This window comes from Colobus angolensis, unplaced genomic scaffold (genome assembly GCF_000951035.1).
Source record: "Colobus angolensis palliatus isolate OR3802 unplaced genomic scaffold, Cang.pa_1.0 Scaffold123, whole genome shotgun sequence".
NCBI lineage: Eukaryota > Metazoa > Chordata > Mammalia > Primates > Cercopithecidae > Colobus > Colobus angolensis.
In genome coordinates this window covers 6,992,226-7,005,090 of record NW_012113475.1, presented here as the reverse complement: position 1 = coordinate 7,005,090, position 12,865 = coordinate 6,992,226, and the positions used below count along the sequence as shown (strand labels likewise).

Below are 12,865 nucleotides of genomic sequence, written 5' to 3'. Positions count from 1 at the left end.
CTTATCATTATTTCTTCTTTGTTTTTCATTCCCTGGTAAGAATTCCACTTCACCACTTCCCTATTCATTACATTCTTGCACCTCACTGGGTTAATAAATTCTTTTGACACCTACTGCCCCTCCTTCCTCCCTCCTTCCCTTGCTATCCCTCCTCCAAGAATGGTGCCCATCAATATTGCATGCCAGGGGTGTACTTGGAGAGTACAGGTCTGACAGCTCCCCAGTACAGCAGGGAGCCTTCTCCCTTCTGTTCCAAGTCAGTGGTGAGAAGGACCCCTCCTCCTTCCTGCCTCAAGCACCGGCTGCTAACACCAGACTGAGAGATAGATGTTTCCAATCCCCAACTATATTGCAAAGACCACTTGGAATAGATTCCACTCTAGTATCCTTTCTTAAAAGTTTAATGTTCACTTCTCAAGGTACACTTGTAACTGGAAGGTAAGAGTAGTGTTCAGAAAAATGCAATCATTGTTTTTTTTCCCCCTCCAGGCTACAAAAAATAGAATTAAGCAATAATGAAGTCACCACTTAAGGCAGATAGTATAGTGTTAACTATGCGGTGAAAGTAGAACTTGACTTGTGTTCTAAGAGAATGAATTTCCGACTGGAAGAAGGACAAATTGGGTTAAGAGAAAGTGAAAACCAAGGTGGTAATGGGGATAGTAATGAGGTCTCAGGTTACTCCCAATAACCCTATAGTTCCAAATTTAAGTACATTCCCAAGTACCTAAATAACTTTAGATTTAATGGAGGAAAGGGTATTGTTATTTAAAGAGAATGGAAATGCTATTAAAAGACTAAAAGTAGGTAAGATTTGTGTTGGTTTTCTAAATAGCAAGAAAGAAAAGCCATAGGTTGGTGAGATCCTAGTGCAATTTTAGAACAAGAGAGGAAGCAGTGATAGCCAAGAGTTATTAAGGGGAACAGATACCAAATTTTAATTGTGTTCTTAGAACTAATAGTCAACTGTGAAAGCTCTAAGACTTAAACTTGCTTGTGAGCTACCAAGTTAGCTGCTACAGTTGTATGCATGCTGATAAAAGACACAAGATGTGTGGATCAGAGACAACGGACAGCTTATTACCCACAGTGATAGCATTATACAGAGTACCATCATTTTTGTGCCAATTTTGTGAGCCCCATTTTAGAAATGGTGATGCAAAAATGTTCAGATGAAGTCTACACACTCAATGGTTGCGTTCCAGAAAAGGACCTGTGAGCTTAGGGAACCTGAGTCTTCTATAATGAGGAGTAGACATGCCTGCCATTTGCTCCAGAAGTAGACATTGTCTTTATCTTTCAAGGTAATTGCTATACAAACATCCATGCATAAACATGAGAAATCCATGGATAATTGTCTTCCAACAATATTAAAAATAATAATAACTGCTACCATTCATTGAGTGTTCAACAAGGGTACCCATAGATAAAAGCTAACTTCTGGAATATGTAATAAATAATGGGTAAACCACAGACAGAAACTAGAGAAAAATCCATTTCAAGTGACCATTGCAATTATAAAGGAGTCATATATGTCCCTTGTGATGTATATGTGAATTCAATCAAAAGATGTGAACTGAACAATGTCCATTTACTGGGTTTATATTTGATGGAACTAAATAGCTCAAAGTATTCATGTCAGACTGGAAAGAGGTTTCAAATGGTGTCATTGAAAAGGTCTCTGCCCTTGCTCTATTCTTGTGTTGCAAAGTTATCAATGGTTAGAATGAGAACATAAACAGCAAGCATATCAGATTTAGGGAGGAGAAAAGACTAGAAGAGATAGCCAGTGTTTGGAGGGAAGATACAGCATTAAGAAATAGATGAACCAAAATTTACTTTGAAACTATGAAGTGCAAATGAAAAGCTAAATATAAATTTCTGTACCTAGGTTTAAAAGCCATCATTACAATCATGTAACCAGGCTTAGCCTAAGAACCACATCCTTAGACTTAGCCTAAGATCCTTTCATGTTAGGAATACTTAAAGTGGTTAGCTTTAACAAATTTCTTAACTTCTTTGGAGCTGCATTGCTTCATTTTATAAAGGAAATGCTTAACCATACTATCTCCATCTTCCCATGTAACTGGAGCCTGCTAAATAATATTTATAAGTAATTCCTTGATTGGGAATAATCAAGAGCAACAATTTTGTGAGGCATGAATATAAACACAGATTGCAAATTAAAGAAAATGCTTTCTCATACTGTCTATGTGAGTGTTGAGTTCAAGATGCCACTACTTTAACGAGGACCTGGAAAACAGTGACAAGCATCCATATGAAAATGAAGATAGAAACCCAAGGAGAGATCTGGAAACCATGCTATTCCAGCTGAGGCTGGGAACATTGAGGTTGTTTGGTCTGTAATAAAGAAGACTGTAGAGACATCATAATGATCTCCAAGTATATGAAACAATGTAGCATCAAAAGCAAACCAAGGATATGTACCGAGAAATTTCAGGAAGTCAGGCTGTGCTTATTCTAAGTAAGAATATTTTGTAAATTTGAGTTTATAGTAAACGAGGTGACCTTTTAGCAGTAGTGGACCACAATTCCGGATGTGTCTATAGCACTAACTATATATCAGCCATGTTGTAGAGGGGTTCTGGCTGGATGGAAGGTGCTGCCCAGTGACCACCAAGGGCCCTTCTAAAATTCTGTGAGTCCATGATTTCAAAAGCTCTGCTATTCTGATTGAGGAGTTTGAATATTGTCATTGAGAGGGCATTTATGTTCATCTCAGCACCAACTAGCACTTAGTTGTGAGACTTGGGGCAATCCACTCAACACCTTTGGAGCTGTATCTTCACAAATTTACTGATGGGTTAGGTTAACTTATCCATTTGCTTGTTGATTACAGTCTTGCTAGGGAAAAGATTTAAGGCAATTTTTATATATAAAAATAAAGAATCTGCATTTTTGGGATTCTTTCTCACCAGATTCTCTAAGTATGAACTATACAAGTAAAGATATCTCATTTTAAGTTGCTGTATAAATACAGTTCTATATTCTTTCTAGTCGTATTTGAAATAATGAATCTGCTGTACTAGCCTAAATTATTCCAGAAAGTCATTTGGACTAAGTTTAGTTCTAGAGTGTCCTCATTCTGAAATGATTTTTTAAAAGTATTTTTCAAGTTAGGTCCTGAAACCACAAAAGTATTTAAAACCCTGTGAGACCAGTGGCAAGAATTATCAGAAAATCTGGTTATGTAACTTCATAGGGACTCTGTTCATTATCATTCCATCTTGAAAGTGTCTGTACATAAATTCAGAGGAAGCTACCACAAAAAGACTGGTGTCGGAGGGAAGGGGATCAAAGAGATGCTGGCAAATTTATTGTTATCATAAAGACTTCCTGTCCTGCAAGATCAAGGTCTTGATATAAAGAGCATTTAAATCTGCATCACCATTTCCTCTCCCCAACACCCCAGAAAAAAAAAAAAAAAAAGAATTCCAGGAGAAAACTACTTGACCTGTTTGCACTCAGAACCCAAGTGTATAGTTCATAAATACAATGGAAATGTCACTGATGCCATTCTCTGCTCTCCTCCCAGGCCACCCATGGATGACTCTCAGACACTTTTGACCCCTGTTGTGAGCTGTGGGCCCCCAGGAGCTCTGCTCACCCGCCCTGTCGTCCTCACTATGCATCACTGCGCAGACCCCAATACCGAGGACTGGAAGATACTGCTCAAGAACCAGGCAGCACAGGGACAGTGGGAGGTGAGCTGGTGTCGGGATAAAGATGCTATGCAAGAATAATCCATGCAGATAAGTAGGAGCAATTATGGGAGGCCTACTGTTTATAAAGCAAAACATGAATGGAATTTTAACTCACCCTCAAAATGAGAGAGAAACAGACAGGCAGACTAGTTCCTGAGCGTTATATCTTCCGATTGATAGGCACACAGAAAATGATGGTCACTCATTTGATAACTCATAGGAAAAGTGCACGTAAGAGATGTAGACATGTTCCTTTCAGAATATAGATTATATATGTATATATATTATGTGTATATATATATAATATATACATATAGATGTCTATGGGGTGACTCGTGCCTGTAATCCCAGCACTTTGAGAGGCCAAGGCAGGTGGATCATAAGGTCAGGAGTTTGAGACCAGCCTGGCCAACATGGAGAAACCCCATCTGTACTAAAAATAGAAAAATTAGCTGGGTGCAGTGGCACATGCCTATAATCCCAGCTACTCGGGAGGTTGAGGGAGGAGAACCACTTGAACCTGGGAGGCAGAGGTTGCAGTGAGCTGAGATCACACCACTGCACTCCAGCCTGGGCGACAGAGTGAGATTCCATCTCAAAAAAAAAAAAAAATGTACATGTATATATATATATATATGTATATAATTTGCAGGCACAGAAACGTTGCAACTGGGTCAGAAAATGTTAGGCACTTACTTGCAGACATGTACCTGGGATATAGTTCTTGTGAACTTAAACTTGAAAAACAGAAAGGGTATGTCTCCAAAGCTCCACTAGAAGGAAGAAAATCCGCAGCATTCTGGCTCTCTGCGACTGTTGCCATCATAACTTCTTAAAGACAAGTCCAATTCTTTATATTAGAATCCCCCACTTAGCACCTGTATTTCAGTAATTTGTTTATCCAAAAATATTCAATAATTTTAAAACTATATATTTATAGTTGTATAAAATGTAAAACATATAAAATAGGAAGTTATAATATGCAAAGTATATATTATATGCTTTGTGATTACTTATGATAATTTTTTAGGAAAAAAAATTTTAGAAAAGATACACATGAAGATTCCAGCTCCTAATATTTTAAGAAAATATTGTATTAGATGTAGAAGAGTACGAGAGCATCCCTGGGATTCACCGAGATTTCCCTCCTATGGGCATGTTCTACTCTTGACCATATCAGGGGATCACTACTTGCCAAAACGTACATAATAAATAAATAAATATACTTTATGCCGAGTTAGGACCAGATTTAACCAGATCTAACTTTAATTCTCTTTAAGCTTTAGATGGTGTATCTGAAAAACATCCCTGTCTTAATCCAAAGTGATCCTAAATTGTTTGCATGATTCCCTTCTTATTACCCTATCCATTTCTGGGTTTGAGTAGTAACAATAACAACAACAGTAACAATAAACTGAGCAGATGAGGAAAGTAGAAGAGGACAGTCCTCATGAAAGCCCCCTTGTACTTGTGACTGACTGGGACATGGGCATCGTTACTCTTTGGCCACGTCTTCTAGGAAGCTTTCTGTACCATGTCACCACTAGGGGATACTGGAGGGTTTCCTTTGTCCTGGAGAAAGCAGTTTCTTTCCAGGTGTCCTTTTGGGACTGAAATAAACCTGGAGTTTCTGAGCTTCTTTCTCTCTTTTCCTTTTTAAAGGCTTCCTCTGGGGGCATAGTTTCAGTAGAAGAAATTATTTCACTGATGCTATTAAAACACAGCTCTTATTATAGCTTAGGTCATGTTGCAAGGCCTAATGAATAATAACCTAGGTGGCGACCTCTTTCACATCTTTGTGTAGCCCTCTGAACTAAATGTATAACAAAGTGTTCATTCACTGTTTCAGCAAATGGTTGTGGGACACTCATCCTGAGCCAGGCCCACTGAAATACAGTGGGAAGCAAAGTCGACATGATTCCTGCCCCTGCAGAGAGACTGACTGACTCTGTCTCTGACAGTGCAGAGACTGACTCATGCTCACGCGTGGATTTCTCCTGCCTGAAATTTTCTTTTAAATTTGAGTTAATTAAAAGTTGGAAGATTTCACATTAAAATCTGAACTTCCAGCCTGTCTTGGAACATGTGAGGCTTTGTCCATACTTGGCCTGCATTCCTGCATAGCAGCCATAGGCCAAAGCCCAGCAGAGGCTGAGCTCTTTAGATAGGCATGTGCTCTGGTTCGCCACAGGCTCCATCATTCCTGCTTGTCTGTGGCCCTGCCTGCTTCACATGCCTCTGTTACCTGGTTGCCCCAAGATGCATTCGGAATCCCAACCCTTGGTTTTTGCATCCCATACGTGGTCTTTCGGCTAATGTATTCTGTGGCCTGAACCATATAGATGAATCAAAACTTGGTTGAATTAGTAACTATTTTTTTAAAAATAAAAATCACTTCCATTTATTTTTATTTCATGCTAAATGTTTTCAATGTCTGAAAGAGTAGACTGTTTAATGACACATAAAAAGTAACAGAGAAATGTATCTTATGTGTCATGGAATTTGTCATGTCTTGCTTTTCTCAGAACCTGACAGCCAAGATTACTTAGAAAAAGCAGTGTATTTCTTTAGGAAGAAACTGTCAGATAAGTTTTGAAAGAACATAGTAGAATTGCATATTAATATATCATTGCACAGTTCCTTAATTTATCTAATTCTTTTCACACATACAGATTTTTAGGGAAAATGTAGATTCTTAGAAGATCAAAAGATGCAAACTGAAGGACATCTAAATAAAGAATATTCTCAGTGTAAAGACAATGGTAGAAAGAGATACAATGATGAAGAACTTAAGTAGACAGATTATAAAATCTGAGAGAGAAAAAGGCCAAGTAAAGGATAGGTCCTGCTCTACCCACTGCCATTCACCACCATCCCTGGGGGCCGGCATGCGTCCTGGGTGGTTTAGCCATGGCCCTTCCTTTTTGTCCCCCAGGATGTGGTGGTGGTCGGGGAGGAAAACTTTACCACTCCCTGCTACATTCAGTTGGACGCAGAGGCCTGCCACATCCTCACAGAGAACCTCAGCACCTACGCCCTGGTTGGGCATTCCACCACCAAAGCGGCTGCGAAGCGCCTGAAGCTGGCCATCTTTGGGCCCCTGTGTTGTTCCTCGCTGGAGTACAGCATCCGAGTCTACTGTCTGGATGACACCCAGGATGCTCTGAAGGTAAGTGCCTCCCACCTAGCCTGCCCTCTTCACCTTCACCTGGAAGCCAAGGTTTTGCACGGCTGTGCACACATGGAGACCTGGCTGTGTGTGTGCACCCAAGTGTGTGGACACATGTGTTTGGCCCCAAAGGATGCAGTTAAAAAAGATAGACATTTCTCTGAGGCCATGTGGATATATGAGCTGTTTAAACTGATTCCTCCCAAGGGCTACTTTGTTTACCTTCCTTGATTTCTTTTAATGAAAAATTTAGAAGAATTTGGCAACGAGACCCGTGGATGGTAAATAATCTGCTTCCATGTTTATCTCAGCTGCGTTCTTCCTATAAAAGGAATTGGCATAATTGCTCACACTATATGTTCCTCTGGTGTGCTGCTTCATTTAGATGCTTTCCCATTCTTTTTATGAGGGCTGTGAGGGAGCGGGTTAGCATTTGACAACAGGCTGCTGCTTTGCAGAATAAATGAGCTTAATTCCTGGTGTGATTATTGCCATCCATTTTATCCCATTCGAAGCTTTAAGGGATATAGTAAGTGCCTTTGAAGAAGTTATGATATAAAAGGAAGAATAAAAGAAGTATGCCAAGGTTAAGGAGGTAAGTCAGAGGATGAGAAATGCCACAGTGGCTGACATGCAAAGTGCTATGTGGGAGCTCAGGAGACGGAGGCATCGTTACTTTGAGGAAATCTGAAAAGGAGCTAACATTTGATGATTGGCCCTAATGGAGGATTAGGTTTTGACCAGCAACAGTGAAGGGAAAAATACAGGATTTCTAGGTGGAGGGAACAGCATGAATAAACAACAGAAGTAAACAATAAATAAAGACCCTTGGCCGGGCGTGGTGGCTCACGCCTGTAATTCCAGCACTTTGGGAGGCTGAGGTGGGTGGATCACGAGGTCAGGAGATGGAGACCATCCTGGCTAACATGGTGAAACCCTGTCTCTACTAAAAATATGAAAAATTTAGCCAGGCGTGGTGGTGGGTGCCTGTAGTCCCAGCTACTTGGGAGGCTGAGGCAGGAGAATGGCGTGAACCTGGGAGGCAGAGGTTGCAGTGAGCCGAGATGGTGCCCCACTGCACTCCAGTCTGGTCGACAGAGCAACACTCTGTCTCCAAAAAAAAAAAAAAAAAGACTCTCTACAGGCATATTATTTCTGGTAAGATAAGAATTTTGTCTAGATGGACCATAAGGCCGGGAGAGAAGTTGAGATTCAGTTATTGAGTTAATGGGGATTGGATAGGTTTAAACAGAAAAAAGGCATGATTGAAAATACATGTTAGAAATATCAGCCTGACTTCAGTGAAAAGGTGAGTCAAAGTATGTAGGAACGGGTGATGGAGCTGAATGGTGATGGGGCAGTGAGATGAAGAGAACAAGCCTAAAAGGTCCTGCTCAAGTGGCCTTTTGAGAATCCCATGATGAACGCTCAATGGGTTGGGGCAGAAGGTCAAGTTCCTGCCTCTAAGTCATAGAAGCAAACTCAGGGGGCAGGAGGCCTTGGCATGTTGAGATGGTGCCTGTCTTAGACAGTTTGGGCAGCTCTGACAAAGTACCTCAGACTACGTGGCTTAAACAACAAACGTTTTTTTCTCACAGTTCCAACCCAGACTTCCAGTGTGGAGGCTGAAAATCTGAGATCAAGGTGCCAGCATGGGTGGGCTCTGGTGAGGAACCTTCTTTTGGGTGTCAGGCTGCTGACATTCTGCTGTGTCCTCACGTGGTGGAGAGATGGGGAGACAGCTCTCTGGGATCTCTTTTACAAGGTTACTAATCCCATTCCTAAGGGCACCACCCTTGTGACCTAATCACCTTCCAAAGGCCTCACCTCCTAATACTATCACACTAGGAATTAGGATTACACTATATGAATTTGGGGGGGCACAGACATCAGTCCATAACTGTGCCTTTTCTTTTGGAATACTGAATTAGAGGTATGAATTGGGCATCTATAATAGATGCCCAAGGCACAGTTAGAAATATAGATATGGTTCTCTGAACAGAGAGCAGATCTTGAAATAGAGATTCAGAAACCTACATTATGTTGATAATTGTTATCCACAGTGGTCAGGGAGAATATCAAGAGACAGTAGAGGGAGAAGATAATCATAAAAATAATCAACATGACTAAGAGCTTCTATATGTTTAGGCAAAATTCTAAATATTTTATATTAACTCATTAATCTTCATTTGATCTATAAGGCACCATTATCTCCACTTTATAGATGTATCATCCAAGGCACAGCAAGTTTAAGTAAGTTGCTCTAGGTCACACAGCTGTTAAGTGGAGAAAGCAGGCTTCATACCCAGGCAATTGGCTGCAGCCTGGCTGCTCTGCCCCTAAGTGAAATTGCTTGAAGACCCATACCCTAGAGCCTGGGGACCAAGGAAAGCCCTGGCATTGCAAGGGAGGAGGAAGGGCAGCCAGCAAAGGAGCTAAAGAAGGATAAACAGCCAGATTAGGAATAGAAATGGAAGAAAAATGAGGCAAGAAAGCCAAGGAAAGAAAATGTTTCTGAATATCAGGGTATTTCCATCTGGAGCTTCTGTTCAGAGAGTAGTGCTTGGTTATGAGCACTGCATGTGTTCCAGGATAGGTTCCGTGGGAAGCAGGCTGCAGGCGAAAAGACTGGAGAGGGCACGAGTGGAAACAGGAAGGTGAGCTAGGAGCCTGTTGCCATCATCTGCTCACTGTGGTGGATTTGACCAGCATGGTCTTGGGGAAGGCATGAGACCTCCTGGGTCAGTGCATATCATTTTGATAGTCAAGCCTGTAGGATTTTCTGATGTTGAATAAAAGTTGTGAACACACAGCTCTAATGTAAAGCTTAAGGTTATTTCTTTTATATTCCTTGCAAATGTGATACATCCAAAGCACTGTCAGGATAGGAATCATGCTAGGTTTAAATTAGGGAAAATGGTATCTGTAGGGAGCTATGGAGTCTGATTAAGGCAAAGTTTTTCAACAGTTCCAAGAAAAATCATTGCAAAAGCATACATAGAAGACCTACATCATATTTGAAGTGTTTGATTTACATATTTTATATTCACACATATAGTTCTCTTCCCAGGCACCTTTTCTTCCCAACAAACACACACAAATACATGCAAAAATAAAATATTTTATAAAAATAATTCTGATTATTATAATTAGTGAACTCAAGACACAAATGGTCACTAGTGAGAAAGGCTGATGAACACGTTTAAGCAGCAAAAACAACTCAAGAGCAGTCTGGATCATGGTCAATGCTTTCTAAATAGACATTTATAAATTGTAAGCATCTGGGGATCTAGCACTTAGCCTGAAACAAACATGAATAATGGATGAGGCTTTCTTGCACCTCATGGCCTTTTAATAATGCAGAAATACCAAAATCCTACTTATAGGTAAATGGCCTCTCCAACATACCGAAGAGACAATTATTTCAGTCACACCATCTCTTCCTCACACCCACGCTTGAATTGGAAACTTCAGGCTAATTAGCTCCAAAAGCCCTTTATTACTAAAATTCTGCCTTCTTGCCACCCGGTTAATGTTCCCACCATACTATCTCCCATCTCGTTGCTTCTCTAACCACTGTTGCCCAGAAATACTTCCTCTTGCAATGTCCCTCCCAAAGGCCTCCTCCTCCTTCAGGCCTGCCCTCCTTCTGACTCACCCTCATGCTCTTGCAAAATCAGGAATTCTCAGTGCACAGAGGAAGCAGGTGGAAGCTTTTATAAAAACTCACTCCAGGGTCTCACTCCCACAGGTTCGGATCTAACTGGTCTGGGTATTGGGATGTTTTTGTTGTTGTTGTTTTGTTTTGTTTTGTTTAGCACTCCCTGGGTTTTTCTATTGTGCCACCAAAGTTAAGAGCTATTATCCTAAACACTTTCCCAAATCTTTCTGGGACTAAAATTCTACTAAGAACAAACTTTCCTACAACCTTACATCATTCCCTCCCCCATTCCTCCACCTGCTCTCATTAACTGCCAGTAGATCTTCCTGGTAACACCTCACAATACCTCTAGTGAAGACTTCACCGCTAACTAACCCAAGGCCAAGAGGAGATGTACCAGTACTTCTCATACCCCATGACCCTTTCTGGGGCATCTCTTCACTGCCCAGGCTGGATGGTTCTCCTGCTGCTCATGCCCACTTCAGTTCCTTTGCACAGACCTCTGTGGATCCCGCCCTAGCAGTACTTGCCTTGTGGTCTTTCTTTCCATCCATTTTATTCCCATCATTCTCTCAAATTCAGTGTCATGACTTAAATCACAGTCTCTCTGCCCAAACTTATTCCAGTAGCCTTCACATCATCTTACATTATCTATTCACTCATAGAGATGTGCTCTGGATTTCATCTTCATTAGCAACTGCTCCACTGACAAGATCTCCCACCTGTCAAACTCCCCCTTTTTGACCACAACCATCTGACCTTCCATCTCTCTCTTCTACAAGGTGCATGGAAGCTACCCTTTGTTCTTAAGGAGAGGGTCCCTCACTGGGCATGGTGGCTCACGCCTGTAATCCCAGCACTTTCGGAGGCCAAGGCAGGTGGATCACCTGAGGTCAGGAGTTCAAGACCAGCCTGGCCAACATGGTGAAACTCTGTCTCTACTAAAAATGTAAAAATTAGCCAGGTGTGGTGGTGCACCCCTGTAATCTCAGCTACTGAGGAGGTTGAGATAGGAGAATTGCTTGAACCCAGGAGGCTGAGGCTGAGGCTACAGTGAGCAGAGATCGCACCACTGCACTCCAGCTTGGGTGGCAGAGTGACACCCCATCTCAAAAAAAAAGAAAACAAAAGGAGGCTCCCTCAACCTGCTGCAGTTTCCCAGTCCACAAACCATTCCCTGCTCTTACTCACATCTTCAGCAAACTTACTTCCACACTGAACTCTCTCGTCATTATGAGCTGCTGCAGGCTTTTCTAATTTCAATAACCAAAGATACCCTCCACTGAACAAGCCCACTACTTCTACTTCCAGGCTGATGAGTTTTTATGAAAAATCATACATTTCTGATTGGGTCTATTATACTCTCAAGATATCTATTCTAAGGGACGCCTTCCCTGCTTCTCCTTACTCCTTTTATTTAGCTCTTCCTGACTTACCCCGATTCCCACAGCAGTTCTTCCAGGTCTCTTCCGCTCTCAGGAAGTCCCTGGCTGTTTTAAAGCCCACATCGTGCCTAGCAGTGACCTAACCACTCAATGAAAGCTCCCCCAGCTGCCGTCCCCTACCCTCCAAACCTTTTATTTCAGCCTCTTCTCACTTCATCTGACTCTGATGAAAAGGATCTCTGCTTCCTTGTTTGCGCTTTAATCCAATTCCTGACCTCCTCCATCTTCAGCATAGCAAATGATGCCTGAGGCTGCATTTACCAGCATTTGATATTTTCTTATAGTAATTGCCATGTGCTGGGGATTCTTTATAAATTGTAGAAAAATCCACAGAAATGCTGGACTAGGGCAGAGATGGAGGCCTAGTGGAGTACTTATTCTTGGGGAATAAAGCCAGGAGAAGCTACTGCAAAAAGACTGCCCCGATGTCTAGAGCTGTGTATTTCAAGAATATTAATTATCACTTTTTATTATATGTGGTTATATTATCCATGTGGATAGATAATACATTTATTTATATTATCCATATGGATGGATAATGCAGTCAGTCTTAAGCAACTGTGATGCATTTTTTTCTTCTTCCTACCCACCTCTTTGAGCTTGGCAGCTTTTGTAACAATTTTCCAGAGTTTTGTTAAGCCTTGGGGCAAAGTGGTCACCTGAAACTTAAACGCTGTGTTTAGCAGTTTGAAAGCACTGATACAGAATTAGCATGTTGGCAGTGACTACCAGAGCAGAAGTCAAGGCTGATGGGCGACAGTGGAATTATTTTATACCTTTCAGGAGGGCTTTTTCCTGTGCATGTGCTTGAAGGACCACTGGGAACAATGCTCTAGTTGTGTTCACATAAAAGGATAAAGATGCT

At 41.3% G+C, this 12,865-nt stretch overlaps 1 protein-coding gene across 2 annotated transcripts in view; it reads left to right on the top strand.

Moving 5' to 3' along the window:
• Nucleotides 1–12,865, top strand: part of UNC5C (unc-5 homolog C (C. elegans)) — a 388,250-nt gene that overhangs the window by 346,396 nt on the left and 28,989 nt on the right. For both annotated transcript variants that reach the window (XM_011932900.1, XM_011932892.1), the window contains 2 exons: nucleotides 3,557–3,725; nucleotides 6,661–6,894. In XM_011932900.1, the coding sequence (XP_011788290.1) occupies nucleotides 3,557–3,725; nucleotides 6,661–6,894 (403 nt within the window). The remainder of the gene's footprint in view (nucleotides 1–3,556; nucleotides 3,726–6,660; nucleotides 6,895–12,865) is intronic.